The sequence below is a fragment of the Peromyscus maniculatus genome, chromosome 11 (assembly GCF_049852395.1).
Source record: "Peromyscus maniculatus bairdii isolate BWxNUB_F1_BW_parent chromosome 11, HU_Pman_BW_mat_3.1, whole genome shotgun sequence".
NCBI classification, from domain to species: Eukaryota; Metazoa; Chordata; class Mammalia; order Rodentia; family Cricetidae; genus Peromyscus; species Peromyscus maniculatus.
The window spans coordinates 98,800,614-98,825,172 of record NC_134862.1 but is presented as its reverse complement, the minus strand read 5'-3'; the positions used below and the strand labels follow the sequence as shown (position 1 = coordinate 98,825,172).

Sequence of the window (24,559 nt, the reverse complement as noted above, 5' to 3'; positions counted from 1 at the left end):
CAGAGCAGAGGGTTGTGGCTGTGCACTGGAACAGAGCCTGTGCCCTGTAAGCAGCCTGAGTTGGGGACTCGGAGGTGGGATGGGAACACCTTGGTTGGCTCCTGCAGGACGGGACTGGAGAGATAGAGAAGGAAGCTGTGGTGAGACCTCTCAGGGTATCCTGAGGGACTGAGGAGGGTGTCCCCTAACTTCCAATAAACGTCCGCTGCGCAAAAGATGCTTTTCCTTCATAGAGAAGCATTTCACGGTCCGTGCAGAGGGACGTGCGGTCTCACATCACAACCTTGTCTATAGTCACTCAGGTGTGGGATGCACTAGGCATTGTGTCTTTTCAAAGAATGTGTGTTTGTGTGTGATACATATGCATGTTTGTTCTCACATGTGTAGGCATACAGGTGTGTAGGTGCACACACGGATGCGTGTGTGTGGAGGGGGTCTTTCTTGATTGCTCTCAGATTGAACCTGAAACTCACGGGTCCAGCTAGCCCACCTCTCTCTCTACCTCTCTCTACCCCTCAAGTGCTGAGATTACAGACTGGCACCCAGGCCAGCCCTGCTTTAAACAGGGTCTGGGGATCTGAACTCGGTTCTCACTAGAGTTTCTCCCCAGAGCCATCTCCTCGGCCTGCAGTAGGAATTCCTGCCTCCTCCTGTTTGACCTGCCCATCCCCCAGCCTTGCAGCCTCTTCTTTCCTACGGGGGCTTCTTACCACGCCCCCACCCCACCCCACCCCATAGCCAACACTCCCGCTCTTGAGTGGCTCTCCCTGTCCCGAAGCACACCTGCTTCCTCAGAGAACACTTAGCAGTGGGAGTCGCTGCTAAGCCCGGAGACAGCAGAGTGCCAGGGTCAACAGCCCCTTGCCAGGGTAGAGCAGACACTGCCATGCTGCCATGGGAAGCTGAGGCTGCCTTGGCTCCGGAGGCTGTGCGCCTGTGTCTCCCTCAGCAGGCTCCCTCAGGTGGCCAGGCTGAGCGAACATGGAAGTGAGCTTTGGTCCAGTTTTCAGGGCCCAGCATTATCTTTAGATGCTCTGGCCTCCTGTGACCAGGGTGCTCTGTGCTTAGATTGCCATGGCATTTGGGAGATACTCAAGGGACTGTCTCTGTGTGAGCCAGACACCTCTAGAAAAATTAACTCGTTCTCTCCTGGTTCCTCTAGAAGCAAGCGTAGGCAGTGGTGTACAGGCCAGACGAAAGAGCAGGAAGTATAAGGCAATGGCCAAGTGGCAGGTCCCGAGTTCCCACTTACAAGCTCTCGGAGCCTGGCAGGTCACAGGACATCTCTGATGTGACACTTTCTTCAAGTTCAAGTGAGGACACAGTGCTCATAGTGAAGAGTGAGAAGGAGAGGCCTGTGTAAATGGTGATGCCCTGGGCAAGCGTGTAGAATTGTTACAAATAATATTAGACTCCACGGCAAAGCAGATTTTCTGTGATTCAGCTGGGATGGAAGCTTAGCTGTGTGTAGAGGATAAAGCCAAGAGGCTTCTCTTTCTAGCGTGGGAAGATGGCTGGCTTCTGAGCTTGCCAGGGCTCTGGTGGTATGCAGTGGGTGAATGGTGGTTAGTTTAAGGCGAGTCGCCCTTCTGAGACATTGAGAACAGTTCAGCTGTAGAGAATCTCAAAATGTGTGACATGCTGCTTTGCCTCCACGCCCCCTGAGCACACTGACAAAAATATATTTCTGTAGGTCCCAGAAGGTGGCAATATTTCAATGAATCATCCCGGTCTGTGTTGGCATTTTGAGGTGTCCACGTGGTTCCTGATGCTCTGGTCTTCTGGGTTTGCAGACCCCCAAAGCTCCCGTGGGGCAGACTCACATTAACTAATGTCTCCACAGCCAGAGTGATCGCTCTCCCTGAAGCTCTCTGGGTTTGCACCGTCAGCCCCTGAAGGCCAGCTGGAAGGCGGCTCTGTCATAGTGCGATGGTAGGGAGGAGCCCTGGTGCGGAGGAGAGAGCCCTGAGACTGAACTGTTCAGAGGTGCTAAGCTGTGTTAGACCCGGATGGAGCCTCCTGGTCCCTCTGTCTGGGGACAGGGTGCCTGGGGACAGCCTCTGCAGCTGTGAGCTTCTGTGGTTCAACCGAGTGTCACATGACCAAGTAACCTTGTAGGTGGCACCTGTGGTGTGGCTTCTGGAGCCTCTTATTTCTAAAGGTAGCAGGCTGGATTTAACCTGAAATTTCTTTTTCTTTTCTTTTTTTTCTTTCTTTCCTTGTCTATCTCTTGAAGAAAGAGGCTCATGGCCACAGAGGGCTTTTGACCTTTAGTAATGAAGAACTAGGTGATCATGGGGCTGTGTACTGTAACAGAATGGCCACACGGAGTTGGGAGAAATCAGTGCCTTGAAACAGAGAGCAGTGCCAGGGCTGAGTTGAGGGTGTGTCTAATTCAGTGCTGTTAGGACCCTGCCGTTGTTGGGGAGGCCATGAATGCGGCCAGAGTCCTGGGTCCAGTGCTGGTGAAGCTAGCTCACTGTGGTCTCTTAACCCAGTCCTGAGACACGGCTACCGTGACCCGCTCTGCTCTCCGACTGTCCACAGTCAAGCTGGATGTCACTCACCTGTCCTCTTAGCACTTTGGGAGGGGAGGCAAGAGTTCAAAGTCAGCCTTGGCTTTGTAGGAGTTTTATATTAACCTGGGCTACATGAGAGACTCCATTTTTTAAAATACACAAAAAAACAGGGGAAACAAACAAAATGCTCAGCCATCTGATACTTCTACCAGATTCTCTTTCCTTTTCAAAAAATTTTAATTTTAAAAAATGGGTATGGGTGTTTTGCCAGTATGTCTGTGTTCCATGTCAGTGCCTGGGATCCACGAAGGCCAGAAGTGGGTGTCAGAACTTCTGGAACTGGAGTTACACACAGTTGTGAGCCTCTATGTGGGTGCTAAAAATTAAATCTGGGGCCTCTGGAAGACCAGATAACCACCGAGCCATCTCTTCAGGCCCTAATTTTTTCAATTAAAAATGAACCATGTCCTTGGAGAACATTTATGTCATTCTTCTCTTAATCCGTATCTCTCACATCACCTTCCAGAAGGAATCCCAGATGAACCAAAGTCAGCTCTAAATGGATCATTGTTGTCACGGCAGATCTAGCTGCATGCAGCTTAACTTCTGCATTTCCTGGTGTCCTGGATTGATTTCACCTCCTGTTCTAACATTGGTCATAAACTACTTGAAGTCAGCAGCAAGGCTGACTTAATTACTGGTACTAATTAAGAGTGGACACGGGCCAGGCTTCTTGCTTCTTGTGTGCAGGCCCCCGGGTACCCATGAAGTACCCGGTTTGTGTGAGTGAATGCTGACTGTCCAGTTTGAGGGCCTCCATGCACCACAGGCCTTGGTCCATTTATCACTGTTGGAAGGTGTGAAATCACAGACTCAAGAGTTCCAGACTTGCTAAGTAACGGGAGGATCATGTTATTTACAGCCTAGCAGACAGGTGCACAGGATTAAGAGGCCTGCATGGCCTCCCATAGCTGGTGCAGAGGAGAGTCCAGATGGGGGTCTCTGAGATTCCCAGGCTGGTAGCCATCCTGCTCCAGGCCCTCCGCTTTCCTCCACAGGGCTCCACTCAGTGAGCTTCTCTTCCCTTGGAAGACAGACCCATCATCAAAGTCAGGGTGATATATTATTTACATGAACATTAATTTTAGATTAATTATTTGAATGAATATGCTATATTGATACAGTTGATTAATTTTGATAAACGTTAATGTTTCACTTATTTCTCCAGGGAGTTTTTGCCTGGGAGACACCAAGCTCTGCTCACAGTTGAGGAAACCAAGTGTAGAGACCCTGGGGTTTTCAAGACAGGGTTTCTCTGTGTAGCCAAGACAGGGTTTCTCTGTGTAACCTTTGCTGGTCTGGAACTTGTTCTGTAGACGAGGCTGGCCTGGAACTCAGAGATCACCTACCTCTGCCTCCCCAGTGCTGGGATTAAAGGAGTGTGCCACCAGGCCTGGCTTGAGATCCTGTGTTAGGCCAGGCTTTCTTTCACGTTCCTGGAGCCCCGGTGGGCTCTTGTCCCTCTGTCCTTCCTGCTGGTGCTACTCTCCCTTGGTTGTCATGGGCCTCCTCGTCCCTTCCTCTGTACCTTGTGGCTGCTCTGCCTGGGGAGGAGTCTGCTGGACCCGTTCCCTCCTCCACCTCACCCTTGGGCTCTGTGGTTTAGACTCCAGCTAAAAACAGCTCCTGTGCCCCCGAGGGCATATCTTATCTTCATTTCCTCTCCCTGCTCTCAGTTATGTCGGGCATAGTGTTATTTAACTCCACAGAGCGTCTTGGCCCAGCACTCAAGCCCCAAGGATATGTCGGGCACTGCAGTAAATCATGAGGATGGATTGTGTGTCTTTCCCTTGGGATTCGGTGGGGGAGAGGAGCCAGGGCCCTCACCCAGCAACTCCCCTGAGTGCCTTGTGAAGAGCAGGCTTGGGTATAGGACCTGGGGTCCCACCTGTGAATAAAGCAGAGGAGATTCCTTTATTCTCATGGGAGCTCCTCATGTCACATGCAGGCAGTGGGAAGAACTAAGAAGCAGAAGTCTCGGGAAGGAGAGTGAGGAGAAAGCGCTGTTTGGGACAGGTGGCTTGTGGCAGGAAGAGAGGTGCGGAGACCAGGGACAGTTAGGGAGCCATGGGACAATCTAGGAGCTAGAGCTAGACAGCAAGGACTCAGGGGCACCGGGACCTTGAGAGAGGGAACAGGAAGGAAAATGCTGTGACAGCAGAGTCAGGAGAGCGTGGAGGGGCAAACCGGGAGAGCGCCTGTCCCCACAGCCTTGACCTTCCATGCAGGGTGAGAAGTCATCCAGGGCTGGGAGCTGAGACCTGAGTTCTTAAGAGCTCCCCCTCCCCACTCTCCAGAATTCTCAAAGCGAAGGGCAAAGACAAGCATGCAGCTAGAGGAACGTGGCAGTCATCTTGGTAGAGCTGAGGAGTCTCTGCACCCTACTCCCCATGTGTGGAGGTGTGTGTGTGTGTGTCTGTGTGTGTGTGTGTGTGTGTGTGTGTGTGTGTGTGTGTGTGTGTGTGTCATAGGCAACTGTGGGTGCTATTCTTCAGGAGTTGTCCACCTTGGGTTTTTGAGCCAGGGTCTCTCACTGGCCTGGGGCTAGCCCATTAGGCTGGGCTGTCTGGCCAGTGAGTCCCCAGAGATCCTCCTGTCTCTGCCTCCCCAGTGCTGAAATTACAAGCATGCCACCTCACTCAGCTTTTTACAGGGGTTTTGGGACTCAAATCAGTCCCGTTGATTGCAGGGTGACTTTAGTGTTTGTTGTTGGCCTCTGTGTGGGCTTGCTGCTTCCTGGGCTGGGGAAAGCAGAGGGCAGCATGGGGCAGACCAGTTCCATCTGCACAAGAGAGTGCCCCTGGGCTTCCATAAGTACACACGCATCTAACGGCATTTCCCACTCCCCTTCAGCCCTTCCTCCTGGAGCTCTTAGCCATTTCTGCCACGGCTTAGGTTTCCTTTTTGTTGATGTGATAAAACACCAAGACTAAAAGGAGCCTGGAGAGGAAAGGGTTTATTCAGTTTGTTCTTTCAGGTCGTGATCAGAGGAGGCAGTCAGTGCAGGACTCACGGCCGGCCGGCACTGAGGCAGATGCCTTGGAGAAAAGCTGCTTACTGGCTTTGTCAGGCTTATGCTAGCCTGCTTTCTTCTATAGCCCAGACCCACCTGCCTAGGGATGGTGCTGCCCACAGTGGACTCCCACATCAGTCATAAATCCAGAAACTCTCTTACAGATATGGCCACGGGTCAGTCTGATCAAGGCAATTCCTCATTTAAAGTTTCCATCTCAGATGACTCTAGTTTGTGTCGGATTTATGTGGAGGTCCAAATTACTCAGGGTCAGAGACTCCGAGCTTGCTTTACCCAGCAGGGCTGCATAAGGGGGTGATCTGACCATGGGTGTGGTTACCAGGTGTTTGGAAGGGTCTATACTTGGCTTTATCTAGCAAGGGGGAGGTCTTTTGCCTCGCCCCTGAGCGTTGTTACAAAAAGCCCTTTTGAATAAAGTTCTAGGCTGTTGAGTATTGATCCAGGCCCTCCTGAAGCTATGCTGTGTTTCTGTCTTTCCCCTCATTGTCTAGATATCTCTTTCTGTCTAAATAGTCCTCACTTCTCCCTACTCAAGAGTACCCTGGGAAAAGTCGGGGAAGGCCCCCCACAGGTTTACAATAAACACTAACCAAGATGGCTGCTTTCCTTGACTCCCAGTCTTCTGGGAGAGCTACCACATTGGCACTCCACCAAACTTTTCAGTTTGTTGTTTTGTTTTAGTTTTCAGTTTGTTTTGGTTTTGGTTTTGAAATCAGTCAGTATTGACATTGTGGTGACAGGTGAGTCTTCTGTGGTCTTCTTCAGTGGTCTTCTGTGGTCTTCTTCAGTGGTCTTCTGTGGTGCCTGTCACCAGCCTCTGTGTTATCATTTGCTCTCACCCCAAAGTACTTCCTTTTTGGTCTTCAAAGCACCACTGTGTCCTTCCACCACCTTGCTGATGACTGCGGTCTTCACCCCTCTACCAGGGGCAGAAAGGCTTCAAGGTGATAAAGGGAGGAATATAGTTGCTCCAATAAAGGTATCCGAGGGACCTGTGTCACCAGGTCCCCAGTGGATATTATTGCTGGAGTCTGGGTGCGTGACAGACCCTCAGTCGTACAAAATGGCCTAGAGAGGGTTGTCAGTGATTTGTCCCGACTTGAGACCAGAGGTCGTAATGCAGCAGCGTATAGACAGACCCCTTGGCCAGGGCCCTGCCCTCAGTTAGTCTCAGCCCACACAGACTTCCAGACAGGAGCGGCTGAGGAAGAAAACAGGAAGCAGTCAGGTATGGTGGCTTACACTTGGAATCCCAGCACTCAGGAGGCTGAGGCAGGAGGATAGCTATGAAGATCAGTCTGGAACTACATGGTGAGTTCCAGGCAGCCTGAGCATGTGACCCTTAAAAACATCCCCTAAACAACAAGAAACACCTTGACCAAGCTAGTGTCAAAGTTAGAGGATTGTATCTATCTTTAAAATATATTGTTGACTCTAGTTTGTGAGCATTCCTGAGTTTTCCAAAAGACAGTGTGTTCCACCCGACCTGGAATGGGGGTCTTACTGCAGTTCTCTTCAAAATTTAGTCTGTTTGTATGACCATGCAGGTGTGGCTGTGTGTGCCTGTCCATCTGTGTGTGACTGTGTGTCAATGTCTGTATATGTATGTGTGTCTGTATATGTGTGTGTTTGTCTGTCTGTCTCTGTGTGTGGATGCTGACAGTTTTATTTTACAAAACCCACCCAGAGAGAAGACTGGCCTCTGCACAAGCTAGAGTGCTCATCCATGGTTGTTTTGGGGGAGAACTGGAATCCTTCGGAGACGGTGCGGCTCACGGCAAGGATTCTGGCCAAACAGGTGAGGAAATGTGATAATGTTCAGCCGCATTAGTTTTCATTAAAGGTCAGAAAGATGAGTGACTGAGCTAGGCTGAGCATGTGGTTAAATATTCCTGGACTTCAGCTCCAGTCACACCCACGTGTAATGGGAGGGCACTCAGGCATAATCCTGGCTGCTTCTCCTGGGCAGTTAGGACATTGCTTATCCTGGAACAGGAACATAGCCTTACCAGTTCAGAGTTTCTTGGGAATTTATGTACATAGGAAAGCATAGCCATGACATTATAGCATGGACGAGCAACCTGGCCAGAAATTCCCAGAGCTTCTGTGAGCCGGGCGGGTTAAGGGACCTTTGTGCTGTGTGGAGCCATCCTGTCCCCTTTGTGTGTCCATTCCTGGCCAGTCCTACCCAAGTGCTTGAGAATTGCATGCCTTGGCTGTCAAGGCCTTTGTTTTGAAGTCAGTGGGGAGACATGAGGGCTTGTCTTTGTGATCCACTGGAGGCAGCATGCAGTAGAGGGGCGAGGTCTCTGTCCGTGTCCGTGTGGGGCTCTGAGCTGCAGATTTGATTAAAGCTTGAACTTCATTCACCTCTTGTTTCCCATTCCTACCAGCACCCCCTCCTCTTCCAGTTTGTCTGCTAGTGTTTCAATCTAAGAGGAATATGATTGTAATGGTTAGCATGTGCCTGTCCCCAGATCAAATTTAGGCTCCTGGGTGTGTAAACAGAAGAAGAACATTCTAGAACTCTGAGCTCATCTTCCCACTGCGTTCAGCTGGGGTCAGGTGACTCAAGTGACTCTCTGTCCCTGAGTAAGTGGAGCAGGGGTGGCCTGCAGAGTAAGACACAGAGATGAGGGTGGTTTTTCCTGGGGAAGGCCACCTGCCCCTTCCTAAATGACAGTTCTCTATGAACTAAAGGTCTGTGGCGGCGAAAGAGGAAAGATGTGAATGGTGGAGGTCTGGGGGTGATCAGTCCTTGATTGCGTCAAGCTCTGCCCACTGGGAGACCACTCTCTCCCTCCTCTGCTCGCTCTCCCAGGATCTCAGGTGGTACTGTCCTAAGGACCCAGACGGAGCTTGTGTGCTTTCCTGAGTGAGGTGTTCCCCTCCCCCGACAGGATGACTTCTCACAGAAGTCTGCTGTCTGAGTGCTGGAATGAGTTTAGAGGTTCCCTTTAGTTTTCCTTATAATTACCACTAATCGACTATTAAATGAAAAGTTACCTGGCCATCTTTTCATCTCCATAGGGATAGGTGATTAAAAAAAAAAGAAAAACAGACCATCTGTATTCTAGGAGCTTGCAAAAGATTAGGGGAGACAGGTGACCAGCTACCCAGGGGAAGCTTAACATGTTAACTAGGGAGGTGAGAGCGCCCCGCCAGACCAACCACCTGTATCCTCAAATTGAATGGCCAGATTACAAAGCCCAGGCCTCAGGCCAGCTCCCGAGCTCTGCCTTTGAACTCTTGTCAACACCAAGTTTATTCATGGCCTCAAAGCCTCGTGGGTTCACTATTGTTAGCTCCTCTCAGGACGCCTAGAACAAAAGGCAGCACGCGTTTCAAGTGCGGCTAGGCTTGCAGATACAACCCAAAGTGCTCCTTTTGAAATGTGGAATTTGAGATCATTTTAGCCTATGCTTAAAGAAAGTGGAAAATGGACGGGGGTTTTCATTTTGTTCTTTTTTAGAAGGAGAAGTAATAAATAGGATGGTTTGTCTGTAGACATGGTCCTTTTAAGTCGGGTCCCTAAAAAGTTGTTTTCTGGCCCTGTTCTTTTCTGTAATGAGCATTTCCGAGCCTACTGTGTGTGCACTGTGTTAGGGAGGCTGCAGGTCTTTTCAAAGCTTTTAAAACAAGCCCTTTGGATCTGGAGGGCGGGCGGGCAGACTCAGAGCCAAGTGTGGACTCCTTGGGTAGTGTTCTTCCTTGAACATGGTTGTCTTGTCTTCACTTGGACAGAACAAGGCAAGTGCTGGGTCTGAACCCAGGCGTTAACGTTTCTCTCTGATTTTGTCTCCAATTACTAGAAAATCCACCCGGAGAGGACGCCTTCAGAGAAACTGTTGGCTGTGAAGGAGTTTGAATCCCGTAAGTATGTCTCTAATGGATCCTCTTTTAATATGCATCAGATGAATTGAAGGCAGAAATAACTCATTCTCTGAGTAAGGATGGCAATTTTTAAAACTGTTAGTTGTATTTTGACTCGCGTGCTATTTTGAGGTATGTCCCTAACGTTGTTTCTCCCTTGGGTTTATAAGTTTATTAGGAAATGTTAAGGGGAGATAGGAGCTCATGCAGTGGTCCTCTTTGCTCCCGACATGCTGGGTGTTTTTGGGGTAGTAGCTGCTCTGCAGTCTAGAAAAACTGATGTCTGTGTGTGCATGCATGTGCTGTGCATGCATGCAGGCACTCACGCACACATGTACCGGTTTGTGTGGAAGCCAGAGGACAGCCTTGGGCACACAGTTTACCAACTGAACTGTTTCCTCAGCCCCCAGGTGATGGCCTTACCAAAGGACATTAAGTCAGGGCTGTCAGCTGCATGACGGCGACCTGGATCCCAGGGTCCAGAAGGGACACTGAGGTTGGGTGTCACCCACAGCTGCTTCTTTCTAACCTCACGACTCACACAGCCAGAGGGAAGTTTGTGTCTGTGTGACCTTTGACTGATGGAGGAAGAGACGGTTTTTCATTTAGACCATGTCATGGGGAAAGTATTCTCCAGGCTCGGTGGTGCCCGCCATGATGTTTCTAACAAGAAGGACCCAGGGTTTCTGTGGTGATGGATTGTTTCTCACAGATCTGGACAAGCTAGACAATGAGAAGAAGGATCTGATCCAGAGTGACATTGCCGCCCTCCATCAGTTCTACTCCAGACACCTGGAGTTCCCCGACCACAGCAGCCTTGTGGTGCTCTTCGCCCAGGTAAGGATGCCAGCGCCCGGGAAGACCGCCTTTCCCTTCCCTTCCTTCCCTTCCCTTCTCATGCCCTCCCTACGGCACCGACTCATGAAGACACGTGGAGATGGTGATGGTATCTACCTGACCAGGTCCTGGACCCTGGGGAGGTGAAAAAGGTGCATCCCTGGGGCTCACTGGCCCAGCCAGCCTAGCTCACTTGTTGAGTTCCGGGCCAACGAGAGACCTTTACTCGAGAAGCAAGGTGGACTGGGATAGAGAGATAGCTTGAAGGTTAAGAGCACTTGTTGCTCTTCCCAAGGACCTGGGTTCGGTTCCCGGCACCCACATGGTGGCTCAGAACCATCTGTAACTCCAGTTCTGAGAGATCCTATGACCTCTTCTGACCTCCATGGGTCCTGGGCATGCACTGTACATACGTACAGGCAAAGCATTAATACACATAAAATACGAAACAACAAAATTAAACAGGGTGGACATTGCCTGAGAAACAACACCCAAGGTTGTCCTCTGGCCTTCATACCTACCTGCACACACACACACACACACACACACACACACACACACACACACACACACACACACACACACTCCATATACTAATAATGAATGAAAAAGGTAAAAGCTCAATAAACATTATTATAGATGAAAGGGGGAAATCCTTACTTCAACCCCAGTGAGAAACACTGTTACTAGTTAGGTGAATTATCTGTAGACCTAATGTTTATGTAGATATATTTCAACCACATGATTATCATAATAGGAAGTTCCTCCTTGTAAAAGGAATCCTGGGCGTTGGTGGCGCACGCCTTTAATCCCAGCACTCAGGAGGCAGAGCCAGGCGGATCTCTGTGAGTTCGAGGCCAGCCTGGGCTACCAAGTGAGCTCCAGGAAAGGCGCAAAGCTACACAGAGAAACCCTGTCTCAAAAAAACCAAAAAAAAAAAAAAAAAAAAGGAATCCTGGGTTCCAATTAGGAATGTTCAGGTGGAAGCCAATGGTCTTGCTCATTTCCACACTCTGGGTTTGCACACTCCTCTGCATCTGGGCCACTTTTCTCACAGCTGTGGGGAGACACCCAGCAAGAGCAGCTTACGGAAGGAGTAGTTTATTAGGGCGCATGATTTGAAGATGCAGCCCACGGTGGGAAGGCAGGTGGCTGGGGCTAGACAGAGCGTCAATGATGCATGCTCTTCATTCAGTCCCGGACCCCAGCCCATGTCATGTCGCCACCCATGTTCAGATTAGGTCTTGCCACTCCAGTGAACCTAATCAAGGCACTCCCCAGACATGCCCAGAGGTTTGTTTCTGGAGCAAACCTAAATCCTGACAGGTTTGCAGTCAGTTTTAATCATCACAACTCCCAAAGAGGTTGGATGTGGGTGTGGGGCAGAGAGTTTTGGGAAACTGTGTGTGCAGGAGGTTTTTCTCACTGAGATGTGGTTATATGAGAAAGGAGAACAGCCAAGTGAAGTTTGTCCCAGGCGATGGCAAAGAAAACCTTTAACAGAGTGATGCACGCTGGTAGGCCTTCCGTGTGCTGATGTGCTTGGCTCAGATGAGACCACATGTTCACGTCAAAGGTCAAGTGTACATGTGGGGAAATGGAATCAAGTGTGTGTGTGCCCGAGAGAACACACGCACACAGGTATGTGCATACCTATATATCACAAGGTAATTTATCCTTACAACCTTTATATTGATCACATTTTAGTATCCATTCCCAAACTGCTCATGTGACACGTGCATGCTTCATTCCTATTTTTCATTTAATAGGATCTCATGTAGCCCAGGCTAGTCTCAAACTCACTGTGTAGCCAGGAATTCTGATTCTCCTGCCTCCACTTCCCAAGTGCAGGAATTACAGGCTTGCACCACCACACCCAGGGTTTCCTGTATTCTGGGCAAACACTCCACCAACTGAGCCACATCCTAAGCCCCCACACCACATATTCCATGTGTGTGTTTTAGGGGGAATTCAGTACCCCTGAAGAAAATGCTAGAGCACAAAAGAAATATGGTCCATACCCACCTTGCCTCCGGCCTTGCCTGGGCCCCCAACTGTGTGTCCTGTTCTACCCTTCTCTCCAGCTCCGGAGGCTCTTGTTGGGTACCTCACTGCAGCAGCTGGCAGCTGAGGGTGACTGCACTCCTCTGAGCTGTTTTAATCACTGCAAACCTGTGCATGGCTGAGAAGGGTATTTTTGGTGTGCAGCCTACATCTAGTTTAAATGCTAATTATGAGAATAGCTTTCGCAAGGCACTTACGCCTGATGTGACTCGGAAAAAAAGCACCAGAGTCCATGCATCTTCCTTAATGTGCAAGTTCGCTTCTCTTCTCTAGGGAGATCTCGGAAGGAAGGGAGGCTGGCAGGAAAATTGCTATGCAATTTGGCTCAAGCACCATCACTGCCTCTCCAAAAGGAAGAGTGATGGCCCTTGGGTTCATAGGAGATGCACGCACACTCCCACAGTATGAGGGGGCTGGAAGGGGTGGAAAGACAGGCATCAGAGGCTGATCCAGCCAGGGTTACTGTAGCAGAGGGGCTGCGGACCAGAGGACCAAGAGCTCAGTCCCTGAAGGCTGGGGAGCTGACTCTCCCTCCATCTGTTTTGATATCTCTCTGTGTTTTCATAGTATTTGTATTGATTACTTGGGAATTTTGCATCGCGAACCCCAGGAATGTCCCATTCACTCTTTGATTTAGCAAGCATTTGTCAGCCATTGTGGGTACCATGAGGCATGAGTCCAGCAGGAGAAAGTTGTTGCCCTGTACCTAGCCAGTGACACCAAGGAGTGGAGTTCACGCTCAAAGACATTTTATTGAATGGAAGAAAATCCCAGTTCATCCTACCTAACGTGGATTGGCAGCCCCTGGTTAAAATGCCAAAGATGCGCTTGGTCAGGATGCATGAAAAGATAGCATGCAATCTTCCACTTAGGAACACCTAGATCTTTGGGATTGGTTTATGAACCTGTAGGACTCGCCTCTTCCTATTCCTTTCCTCTCCTCTTTTTTCTTTTCCTCCCTCTTCTTTCTGGTCCTCAGTATTGCAAGTAAAGTTACCACAGCCTTTACTATGGTTTGCACCAAGACCCCCCCCCCACTTTTCCAATAACCCTTTAATTTATTCAAAACTGCCACATTTACAGGTAATAGATGCCGCTTATCATGAGAAATGCAGACCAGGGATGATGGCTGAGTGAGCCCACAATGGCTGACAAGTGCTTGCTAAATGAAAAAGTGAATGGGAGACTCCTGGAGTTCTCGATGCAAAATTCCCAAGTAATCAACAAAAATACTATGAAAACACAGAGCGATATCAAAACAGAAGCCCTGGCCACGCAAGTGTGAGGACCCAAGTTCAGATCCCCAGGACCCCATTAAGCCAGCAGTGGTCCTAAGGCAATGTGACAGGGAGAGAAGGAGAGACCCCAGAAGCCTGCAGGGCAGCAAGCCCGGCTTATGCTGCAGCAAACAGGAGACGCTGTGTAAAGTGAGGTGGAGGGTGAGGCCTGGCACCAGAGGCTGTCCTTGAACCTCCACACACCACCCTCCCACCCCAGTTTTCTCAGAAAAAAAAATTTAGAAAGGAGCAAGCATCGTCTGGTGTGCAGACCCTGGACTTTGTCAGAATGTCCTGCCCAGATTCTGGCTCCCTTTATGCCACTCACATCTCACAATCCTTGAACCAATCACTCAACCATGGGGACTTGGGACCTCTGGTTTCCATATTTGTAAGGTGGGCTACTACATTCATGCTAGCAAGATACTGAGGGGTTATGAGGTGGTGGATCTGGGCCACCCGGCATGGTGCCTGGATGGAGGGGCACTCAGCAATGCTCTTTGGAAGAAACCTTCAGAGGTGTAGCCATGTCTCCAGGAGTGGGAGGAAGTGGGGCCTCTGAGAGGTATTGGGGCTGAATCTGTTTGCACACATCTCCCAGTCCCAGGAGTCCCAGCCACCTCAGCCCTCGTCACTGACTGGCTTTGTGACTGTAACTCTGGTTCCTCTCTCATCTTCTACAAAGAGAAGACACTGAGTCTTCCAGCCCTGAGCTTCAGTACTTACAGAGAACACCTGTGGGATGTTCTCCTAACCAGCTGAAAGTCGCCCTGGTTATCTTTTGTCAAGTGCCCTACACATGCTTGTTACTATATGTGGAAAGAGAAATGTGCAGAACTGACATTCATAGCCACCATTTTCAGCCTGTTGACCTTGAGTTAGACCTCCAGCATGGTGAGAGTTGCCATTGGAGGGAGGGAGTGTGTGTGTGTGTATACACGCACACATGAAGAACCCAGAGGCCAGCCTTGCATGTTCTTTCTCTAGAGCTGTCCACTTTGTGTTTTGAGATGGACCTGTCACTGGGATCTGGGGCTCACTACTTAGGCCAGGCAGACAGCCAAGGAGCTCCAGGGATCTGTCGGTATTCACCTCCCCGGGGCTGGGATTTACAAGAGTGCACTGCCTGCCCAACCTTTTTTTACATGGCGTCTGGGGATCAAACTCAGGTCCCCATGTTTGCAGGGCTTATGACTGAGCCGTTCCCCCAGCCCGGCTCCAACCTTACATCCTCAGTACTCTAAATACAGCGTTTCTTCTCCAAGACGAGACGGGGCCAGAGTGATTTGTCTGAAACATGAAAGATAGAGTCATTGCTTCAGGGTTTTTGGTTCCTCTACCTCTCAGAGGAAGGGACCACAATTCCATAGATGAGGAAAGGCTTTTGAATTTACCATCTCACCTTCTGAGGTAGACATTGGGTCACCGGGTTCCTTTTCTAGTGGCAGATAATTTGTGGATACGATCGAAATATCACACACACACACACACACACACACACACACACACACACACACACACACACACACACACTCGGTCTCATTGGAGCTCATGACCCGAGGTAGTCTGATTCCCAAGCACATGGACGAGACTTCAGTCCCAGAAGCCCCATGGCGTGTCCCCACGGTGTCCCCACACCACTCTGCGGCTGAGGGCAGCCACACGGAGGCTTTGACGGCAGCACGTCTACTCTGTTTGTTGAAACTCAGAGCTGATGAGTAAATTTATGTGGACACAGGGTGCCACGCTGCAAGAACAGCCTCCACACCTCCATGCCAGAACATCTTGGATAATTTGTCGAGGGCTGAAGCTGAAGAAATGACGGGCAGCTGGGGGTAGGGGAGCTGTGTAACTGGAGCTTTCTCCCCCCTCCCACCCCACCCCCCACCCCATTTCGCTGCAGGTGAACTGTAATGGCTTCACCATTGAAGATGAAGAGCTCTCTCATTTGGGATCGGCGATATTTCCTGAGTAGGTTGAGTCTGACTCCGTTCCTTTCCCTTTGTACTTATTCAACACTGATTTGATTTTTTACATAACCCACCCGACTGCGTGTGGCAGACATGAAACTCCAAGTGAATTAAGACAGCTTTTTAATCTGCCACATTTCAAAATATTTCCCCTACACTTGCGGATCCGAAGGTGGCAGTTAGAGCTGTGGTGGCGGCGGCGGCCCACCAGGCCCGGAGCTGTGGTTAAGGAATATCAGTGTGAAGAGGAGCAGCCTGTGGCCCGCTGGGACGCCAGCTCTCTGCAGGCCTGTGGCTCTGGAGATCTTGTTTCTGGTGCCCCAAGTGAGACATTAATTGCTGATGCAAGAATTAGCCCTGGTTTGAGTAGGGAATATATGAGCTGCTTTTTGGAATATGCCTGTGGAAAGCGGCACAGTTTGGAGGGATGCTAGGCCGAGAGTGAGCTAGAGAAAACTTTGAAAATGTTATTGGGTATTTTTTTTTTCTGGTGCCTTCAGGAATATTTTGATAATTCCTGAAAGGCTAGCTAACGTGGAGGTCTTTATGCCTCTGCTGTTAATGAAAATTCCAGAATGATTGGTCCCCGTTTCCCAAGTGGAGCCAGGGAAGCCTTCGTGCACCCTGAGCTAATCCACACTGTGCTGAGGATGCCTTCTGCTCCCTGCCATGCACCAGTTCCTGGTGTGGGTATCTGCTGCAGGCTGCCGACGTCAGGGGAGTCTGAAGCCAGGATCCTGAGTGAGCAGAGCCTGATTCCTGCAGCTTGCACCAGAGAGAGAGGTCCTGGTCCTGGCCCTGAGGCCACAGTGGTCACCCGCAGGTGGAAACATGGCCAGGGTCAGAATGCAGAGACTCTCTCAGGCTTTTGTAGTTGGGAAGAGAACAGAGAAAAGAACAGGCGTGGGGCTCTGTGAGGACAACCTGGACAACCTTGGTACTGAGCTGAACTCGGCACAGTGGCCTCTGTTTATGAATGTCTGAGGGTGTCTGAATTTGAGACCTTACCCTCTCCCATGGCGGCCAGAAGTGGCAATCCTAGATACCATATTGCTTGGCTCTCTGTCTGAGCGCCCTCCCCACCACGTTCGACAGTCTGTTCAGAGAGAGATAGCCTAACACTTCTCCAAGATGGTCCTATAAGTCTGCTCTGCTTTGCTTTTAACATGACCTTTGGGAGCTTTGCTTAGCAGATGTTCTGGGGCCTGATGCCCTGTGCATCCCTTGTCAGGAATCTAAGGCTGTAGTACAGGGTGCAGATGTTTCTCCCCAGGAACAAGACCAGGAGCCAGCTGCCTGTTTATCCCGGGTGTAAAGCCAGTCACCCACTCTGCTTACACCTCTAGCAGGCAGGAGAGCGGGAGGGAGGGTCACTCCCCTCCAGAACAGGCACCCTGGTGCGGTACACCTTCAGTGGTCCCGAGGCCCCTTCCATTTTCCCCATCCTGGGGCAAGCAAGCGAAGGCTCTGTCTGGCCTTTCAGGGAGGTCAGGCGGTGCTGGCCCTCTGAGTGGTGATACACAGACAGGTATGCCCACAAGAGCATAAGCCCCAGTTTCTGGGAATTTTTAATTGGGGAAAAATCCTTTGGGGCTGAAATCACATGAGTGTATGATTTCAAAGGCAGCATTTGTGAGATCAAGCACTTTCCCCTGTAGTTTAGAAATTTCTGTTCTCAGAACTTTGACCTTGATATAATCAGAAAGCTCAAAGCACCTCGCCTAGGCGAGTCTCTCTCTGTCCTGTCCCTAAAAAGCAGACAGTGAGCAGCAGGAGTGGCCATGTCCCAATTTCCCGGATTTGGAGATTGAGGTGCTTCTCTGGGTCCTTTGGGGTTCACAGCCCCCTCCCCAAGCAGTTGGGACTTCCCAACATCTGAAGGGAACATTTGAGAAGTGATCCACTTAGACAGAAGGACAGTCCCTTTGTCCCGTGTCCCTGTATACTCAGGGGGCAGTCAACAGCCCATTGTTCTTTGAGTCTACCGGAAAGGAAGGAAACTTAGACTTGTTTTTCACTTGGAGCTTAGAGGTCCTCTTTCATAGGAGGATTTCACGTTGGAGTATGTTGAAAGAGTAACACGTTAGACATTAGGGCTCACTTCGTAAAGTGCTTGCCTGGCATGCATGAAGCCCAGGGCTTGGGCCCCAGCACTGCATAAACTGGGCATGGTGGCACAGGAGGATCCAGCCATCAAGGTCACCCTTGGCGTAGTGAATTCTAGATCAGCCTGGGCTATGTGAGACCCCATCTCAAAAAATCAAAAGAAAATAAAACAACAAAACCCAAAAAGGCTAGGTGCTAGTCTAAATGCACAGAGAACATTCTCTTAGAATAGTCGGAGCTGGCTCTGTACTTTAACCATCTTACAGAGACGCGGTCCCTCTTAACTCATCAAACAGGTAAGCAATGGGTGGCCCCAGGTAAGCAGTGGGTGGCCCCAGGTAAGCAATGGGTGGCCCCAGGTAAGCAATGGGTGGCCCCGGCAGTCTGCCCACCGCCGCCACCTTCAGTCAGCTGGGTTTCCTCTTTTAATTGACAGTGTTGCACTGATGAATCACAGCTGCTGTCCTAATGTCATTGTGACCTACAAAGGGACCCTGGCCGAAGTCAGAGCAGTGCAGGAGATCCACCCAGGAGATGAGGTGAGTGTAGCCATGGTGGTCGGGCACTGGACTCAAGCTGTTGACAGGCAGAGCCACCATGGGCAGAGCCACCAGATCCACGTGGTACCACCATGGTGACTCCTGCAGATGAACGGTATCGGTCCCTGGGTCTTCCCCCTGTTATCGATCAGATTTGGGACCTGGCTTGAAGTCCCTTGCTGAATACATGGGTGCTTTGCCATTTCCCTAGGCCAGCAGAAACAAGAAATAAATTTGAGTTAAAGTCTTTTCTCCCCAAATTCATGTATTTTACTTTGTGTATCTGAATGCTTTGCCTGCATGTATATGTATGTGCACCATGTGCATGCCTGCTGATTTCCCTAGATCTGGGGTTACAGCACCATGTGGGTGCTGGGGGTTGAACCTGGGTCCTCTGTAAAGACAAGTACTCTTAACTACTGAGCCATCTCTCCAGCCTCCTTCAGTTAAGTTCTTAGCCGAGGTTTACAGTCTGTGTTTCCCTGTTTCCAGACAATTGGCTGGCGAGTTCCTTCCCGTCCCCCAATACTTCTCAAAGCTCTAACATGGTTGTCTGTATTTGTGCCTTTTCTTGTGGTGACAGAATACTCAACAAAAGCAGCTAAATTGCTGGGTGGTAGTGGCGCATGCCTTTAATCCCTGCACTCGAGAGGCAGAGGCAGGTGGATCTCAGTGAGTTCGAGGCCAGCCTGGTCTACAAAGTGAGTTCCAGGACAGCCAGGGCTACAAAGAGAAACCGTCTCAAAAAAAAAAAAAAAAAAAAAGGCAGCTAAATTAAGGAGTGTTCTCATTTTGTGGGTACAGCTGTGTTCAGTTGACAGTCAGTGTTAGCGATCACATTATTGAACAGATAGCCCAGCAGTACTGATGAGGCACCTTTCCAAGTGGTGTCTCTGAGGTTCCTTTCTTAGAAGGGAACTCAGGTGGCCAGGTGCATGCCCAGATCAGGGAAGCAGAGGCACTCTGGGGACAGGAGGCGCCGTCAGCCGCATTCCTTAGTGCGGAGTGCAGAGAGAGCCACATGGTGCCTGTTCCCGGAACCGCTTCTCTTTCTGATGCTGAGGTCACCTTGCGTCATCATCCTTTCTAGGTTCAGTTTTGGTTGAACCAGTACTGCTGTTTTGAAGGACATGTCTGAATATTTAAAAACTTAAGGAGAATTATCAGTGCTAAGCGACAAAAGCTTTGATTTCTCTGGAAGGTTTTCAGTTCAGAGCTGACATTCAAGCCCCCTTCCTTCTCTTTGCTAAGTCCTGCATGAGGTGGGAATCCAAGTCTGGAGCCAGGACAGTGAGGTTCCCCAGTGGTTTGTGGGGATGAGCCTCCGGCCTCTTTTAAACCAAAGCAGACTCAAGTGCCCAACCCTGGCTTCTGTAGAGCGGCCGGAGGGGTGAAGGCCTGCCTTCCCAGATAGGCTGGCTGGACCTTGAATGGCGCCACTGGAGTGGCCTTTGTCGCCATCTTCTGGACGAGTCTGTCTGTTGCACTGTCTACCAGTCATGTCAAGGAGTCAGGCCTGGCCCAGCACACTGGTGTTGCAGGCACTGCCCGGCTAGTGTTTTCCTTCTTTGTTGGCATGCAATCATGGATTGTTCATGTGGTGACTTCAGTTTGGGGAAGCCGGTACTTCCGGGGTTATTTGCCCTCAGACAGAAAGGAGCTAATTCCTCCAGGTTCCAGGTGTTAGATGGAACCAAGATATGCCCCAGGCTTGCCCCTTGAGTCGGGGATGCCCCGGTGAGGCACTGGCTACCACCGCCTCTAGCCCTGGGCTGCTGTCCCTGACTGGCTGGCAGGGCCCATGAACCCTGCTACGCTGAAGACTTCTAGACAGTGCCTGGGTGTGTGGGACACAAGCATTGCTGTCTCTCTGAATAGCTGATGGCACTACCCAGCAGGCCACGTGTGACTGAGGATAGCTTTGGAAGGCCCCAACACAAATTCGTAAACATTTTTAAAATATTATCAAATCTTTGTGATTTAAAAAAAAACAAACTTGATCATATGTTCTCAGGCATGAGCTATATAAATAACATCCTGTTGCAATGTCAAAAGGTCAGGCACACCCAGAAGGGATGACCTTCTCTGTAGGCTCCAGATCTTAGGTCCAGACTGTTCTGTAACAGGCAAGGCCAGGAGAATGAAGGAACCCTTCCATGTTCCCTGGCCATCAGGGTCACAGCTGCTGCTGAGTGAGGCCACGGCCACTTACATCCTGGAGGCCATGTTTGCCACACTGCCCGGGGGTCTACTCAGGGCACCCCGCCCCCCAACTCTTGGTCTATTACATGATGTCAGGAGGAAAGATGAACAGACCTGGTGTGTAAGCCTTTGTTCTCCCCTGTATGTGCCCAGCAGAGACATCAGTGGGAGCATGGAGCCATCCCACGTTAGGATATAACGGGGGTGAGTCCTGAGGCCCCTGCTCCTGTCCCTGAGCCCAGCGAGGTCCTTGGCCTGATTTTGGTGAGGGAAAGTGAAGGGTCCTTCCATCTCTTAGCTCCCAGTTTAGGGACTGAGCCTATAGACCTTCTTGCCACCACAAGGAGATGGACACAGTTCCACAGCCTCTACAGAGATCCAGTGTTAGAGTAAGCCATGTGACCCAGCTTGCTTTCTCTCCCTATGACCCCACCTCAGAGGTTTGCAAAGCCACAAGAGTGGGAGGAATTGGGTTCCCTATGGCAGACCTCTGGCCTCTCGCATCCTAGGTGTTTACCAGCTATATCGACCTGCTGTATCCAACGGAAGACAGGAACGACCGGCTGAGAGACTCCTACTTCTTCACCTGTGAGTGCCGAGAGTGCACCACCAAGGACAAGGTCAGTTCCCTGATGGGAGGAGGGGAAGGGCGCACACCGGTGCCAGGGCCCCTGCTGTGAGCCTGCTGCGGCCCTTCCCCACACTGGGTATTTTGACCCCTTTAACCCGGGTGACAAAGACAGACAGATGGAGTCCAGGTAGACGAGGCTCTACTCAGATCTGCCGCTCAGCTGGAGAAGCATCCCCAGTCCCCTGGGCAGGTGGGAGAAGGATCTACCGGATCTCTGTAGAAATTCTGTAGATTCGGTAGAAAGAAGTGGCAGCCTGCGCTGCCAAGATGGCCCTCCGCAAAGCGCTGCCTCCGCAGACACAGAGACCTGGACTCAATTCCCACAGCGCACATCATAAAGACAGATGAGATGAGGTGAACTTAGAATCCCCGCCCTAGGGCCGAGGAGAGGCAGGGGCAGAGACAGGTGGACCACTGAAGCCCAGCCTCGCCTGCTTGATGGGCTCCAGGCCAGTGAAAGACCCTACCTCAGAAAGCAAAGTGGGGGCTGCTGCGATTCCCTCGGGGTAAACCTGAGTTCACATAGTAGCACGTTTAAAAAGGCACACGTTGCTGTGTGTGCCTGAAACCCCAGCCCAGAGGGGGTGTGTGCAGGTAGCACAGACGTGAGATTGTTGGCGCTGCTTGCCAGCCTGGCTTCAGGTGCAGTGAGGGCCCCATCTGAAGGGAACAAGGTGGGGAATGAGAGAGCAGGGCACGTGAGACCCCCCCGACACCTTGTGCCCAGGCATGCCCCCACCCACCCCCCATGCTCAGCAAAAGCAAAACCAAGGTGGACGGTGCCTGAGAAGGACATCTGAAGCTGACCTCTGGCCTGTAACTGGAAGTTCTCCTGTGTCCCGCCCAGTCCACAGCCGCTCAGACCCAAGTAAACACACACAGGCTTACGTTAATTAGAATTGCTCGGCCAGTAGCTCAGGCCTACTACTGACTGGAGCTCCTACACTTAAACTCAGCCCATTTCTGTTCATCTGTATTAGGCCACGTGTTCTGTGGCTTTCCCTGTTGCCGTTACATGCTGCTCCCTGGATGGCAGGCTGGTGTCTCCTGACTCAGCCTTCTTCTTCCCAGAATTCTCCTTATCTGCTTATCCCACCTATACTTCCTACCTGGCTACTGGCCAGTCAACATTTTATTAAACCAGTGTACAAAAGCATTATTCCACAGTACTGGCCTCCACATGGATAGACATACACAGTCAGGCCCAGGCTTTTTTAACTTGTTTCCAGGTTCTGCACCGCCCACATTGTGGATTTTCAGGGCCAGCCCTGGTGACTGGTCTCTCCTGACTTATAGATGGGCAAACACTGACCTCCACCCACTGAAAACATACTTGGGATCCAGCCTCGGGAGGACTGGCCAGAAAGCTCACTCTTATGGTTTTGTAAAAAGGGAACAGAGTGTCAGGTTTCTTTTAGACCCAGACCAGAGCCTCGGCCTCTGGATGGGAACACAGGCATGATTTGAGCAGTTTGCCCTGGAGGGGACATCTGACTCTGTGGACATCCCCCTCAGGACAAGGCCAAGGTGGAAATCCGGAAGCTCAGCTGTCCACCACAGGCGGAAGCCGTCCGAGACATGGTCAGATACGCGCGCAACGTCATTGAGGAATTCCGAAGAGCTAAGCACTACAAATATAACCTTTCTGTGTGCCCCGTCTGGGCATACTTCCATCTCGCTGGATGGTGGGAAGCTGGGAAAGGGGAGGAGGAGGAGGAGAGTTGGGAGGAAGGGTTTGGATACGGAAGGAAGAAGGTCTCCTGTGCGTGCCCATGGGAAGACAGATGGCCTCACGGCAGTATCAGCTCTGCCCACGGTCCAGGGTACTGTCCTCACTAGACCTCAGCGGTTAGGCGTGCCGCGTGGGGGAAGCGACCCCTGCGGGAGCCACAAGTGTTGATGCTGTAGTTCAGGTAGACACAGCGCTGGGAGACTTGCTCAGCCCCGGTCACAGTGACACTGACAGCAGCCATTACCACCTAGAGATGAGGGAAGAGCTTCGTGGTCGGAGGGACACTGTTGGTGGTGGCAGATCCAGGGTTTGGATCACCAGAGTCCATGTTCTCCCACAGCACTGCACTGTGTTCTCGGGGTTTGAAAAGAGCTGGACTCTGCATCTCGGAGGACAGAGTTTAAAACCTCTCCTCCTCCCCCCCTCCCTCTTTTCTTTCTCACCCCTGTGTCAGGGTTTAAACCTAAGGCCGTGTATATGCTGTCTCTGAGCTCTGTCTCCAGGCCTTCCCTCTTGGTTTTTTGGTTTTTTTTTTTTTTTTTTTAAGTGGTTTCTTGAGAACCATACAGAAGGATATTGGCCTGGGCCACATTCTGTTTTCAAGCTTTGAGACATGTTTTCATGGTGTGGTCTAGGCTGACAAAGAAGGCCTTCCACAGAATCCCCAGGGGGGCTTTGAACCTGTACTCCTCATTGGTCTCCTAACCAGCCTGGGTGGCGACCTGAACCACTAGGCCCGTGAGATACATTCTTTCCTAACATTAGAAACCTCTTGAGAGGCAGGGTTGTGGGGTCCTTTCCTGTGCTTGGGAAATGCTTCCGTGGGGCACAGCTTCCTAAAATGCTCCCCCCGGAGACACCGAGGTGCTCAGTGTGAGCCTGGGTGAGACTGGAACTTCACTGAAGATGGCGGGCTCCATCCTCACTGTGGGTCTGTGCTGAGGCTAGCACTGGCTACGCAGATAAGGGGTTTTCCTAGTTTCTGCAAGGAAATTGCAATTCTCTTTCATTCTGTTTGCCATTCTGTACTTTACTCTTCCCAGAGGTGAGGGGTGGGTGGAGGGGGAAGAAATAATACTGCCCGGCCCACAGGGGAAGCCCCGCCCTGCCTGGGAAGCCCTGCCCACCTGGGAAGCCCCGCCCTGCCTGGGATGCCCTGCCCACCTGGGAAGCCCCACCCTACCTGGGATGCCCTGCCCACCTGGGATGCCCCCCCCCTGCTTACCTGGGAAGCCCCGCCCCACCTGGGATGTCCTGCTTACCTGGGAAGCCCCGCCCCGCCTGGGATGCCGTCATTTCCTTGACCTTCAGCACCCCCTAGTGAACTGCTGGAGATCTGCGAGCTCAGCCAGGAGAAGATGAGCTCCGTGTTCGAGGACAGCAATGTGTACATGTTGCACATGATGTACCAGGCCATGGGCGTCTGCCTGTACATGCAGGACTGGGAAGGAGCCCTGAGATACGGGCAAAAGATCATCAAGCCCTACAGGTGAGTGCTGAGTGGAACTGGGAGGCGCGGAATGAGCATGGTGGTTGTGTAGTCCTTCACGCCCCGTGTTGGAGGACTCCAGCCCAGAATAGGTACTGCTTCTTGGTACCCACATCTGGGTGTAGGTCCAAGGCTCAGCCCCACTGAGCCAGCCTCCTCCATCCTCCCTCAGGAGGCAGAGTGGCACAGGTTACCCACAGAAGTTCATTCAGGCTAGAGTTGGAAG

The 24,559-nt window shown here is 51.1% G+C and overlaps 1 protein-coding gene across 1 annotated transcript in view; it reads left to right on the top strand.

Moving 5' to 3' along the window:
- Smyd2 (SET and MYND domain containing 2) overlaps positions 1 to 24,559 on the top strand; it is a 51,322-nt gene that overhangs the window by 16,204 nt on the left and 10,559 nt on the right. Inside the window, exons 3-10 of the mRNA XM_076548194.1 lie at positions 7,301 to 7,411; positions 9,426 to 9,486; positions 10,199 to 10,323; positions 15,568 to 15,635; positions 18,177 to 18,279; positions 20,991 to 21,101; positions 22,628 to 22,748; positions 24,159 to 24,333. Coding sequence (XP_076404309.1) covers positions 7,301 to 7,411; positions 9,426 to 9,486; positions 10,199 to 10,323; positions 15,568 to 15,635; positions 18,177 to 18,279; positions 20,991 to 21,101; positions 22,628 to 22,748; positions 24,159 to 24,333 — 875 coding nt within the window. The remainder of the gene's footprint in view (positions 1 to 7,300; positions 7,412 to 9,425; positions 9,487 to 10,198; positions 10,324 to 15,567; positions 15,636 to 18,176; positions 18,280 to 20,990; positions 21,102 to 22,627; positions 22,749 to 24,158; positions 24,334 to 24,559) is intronic.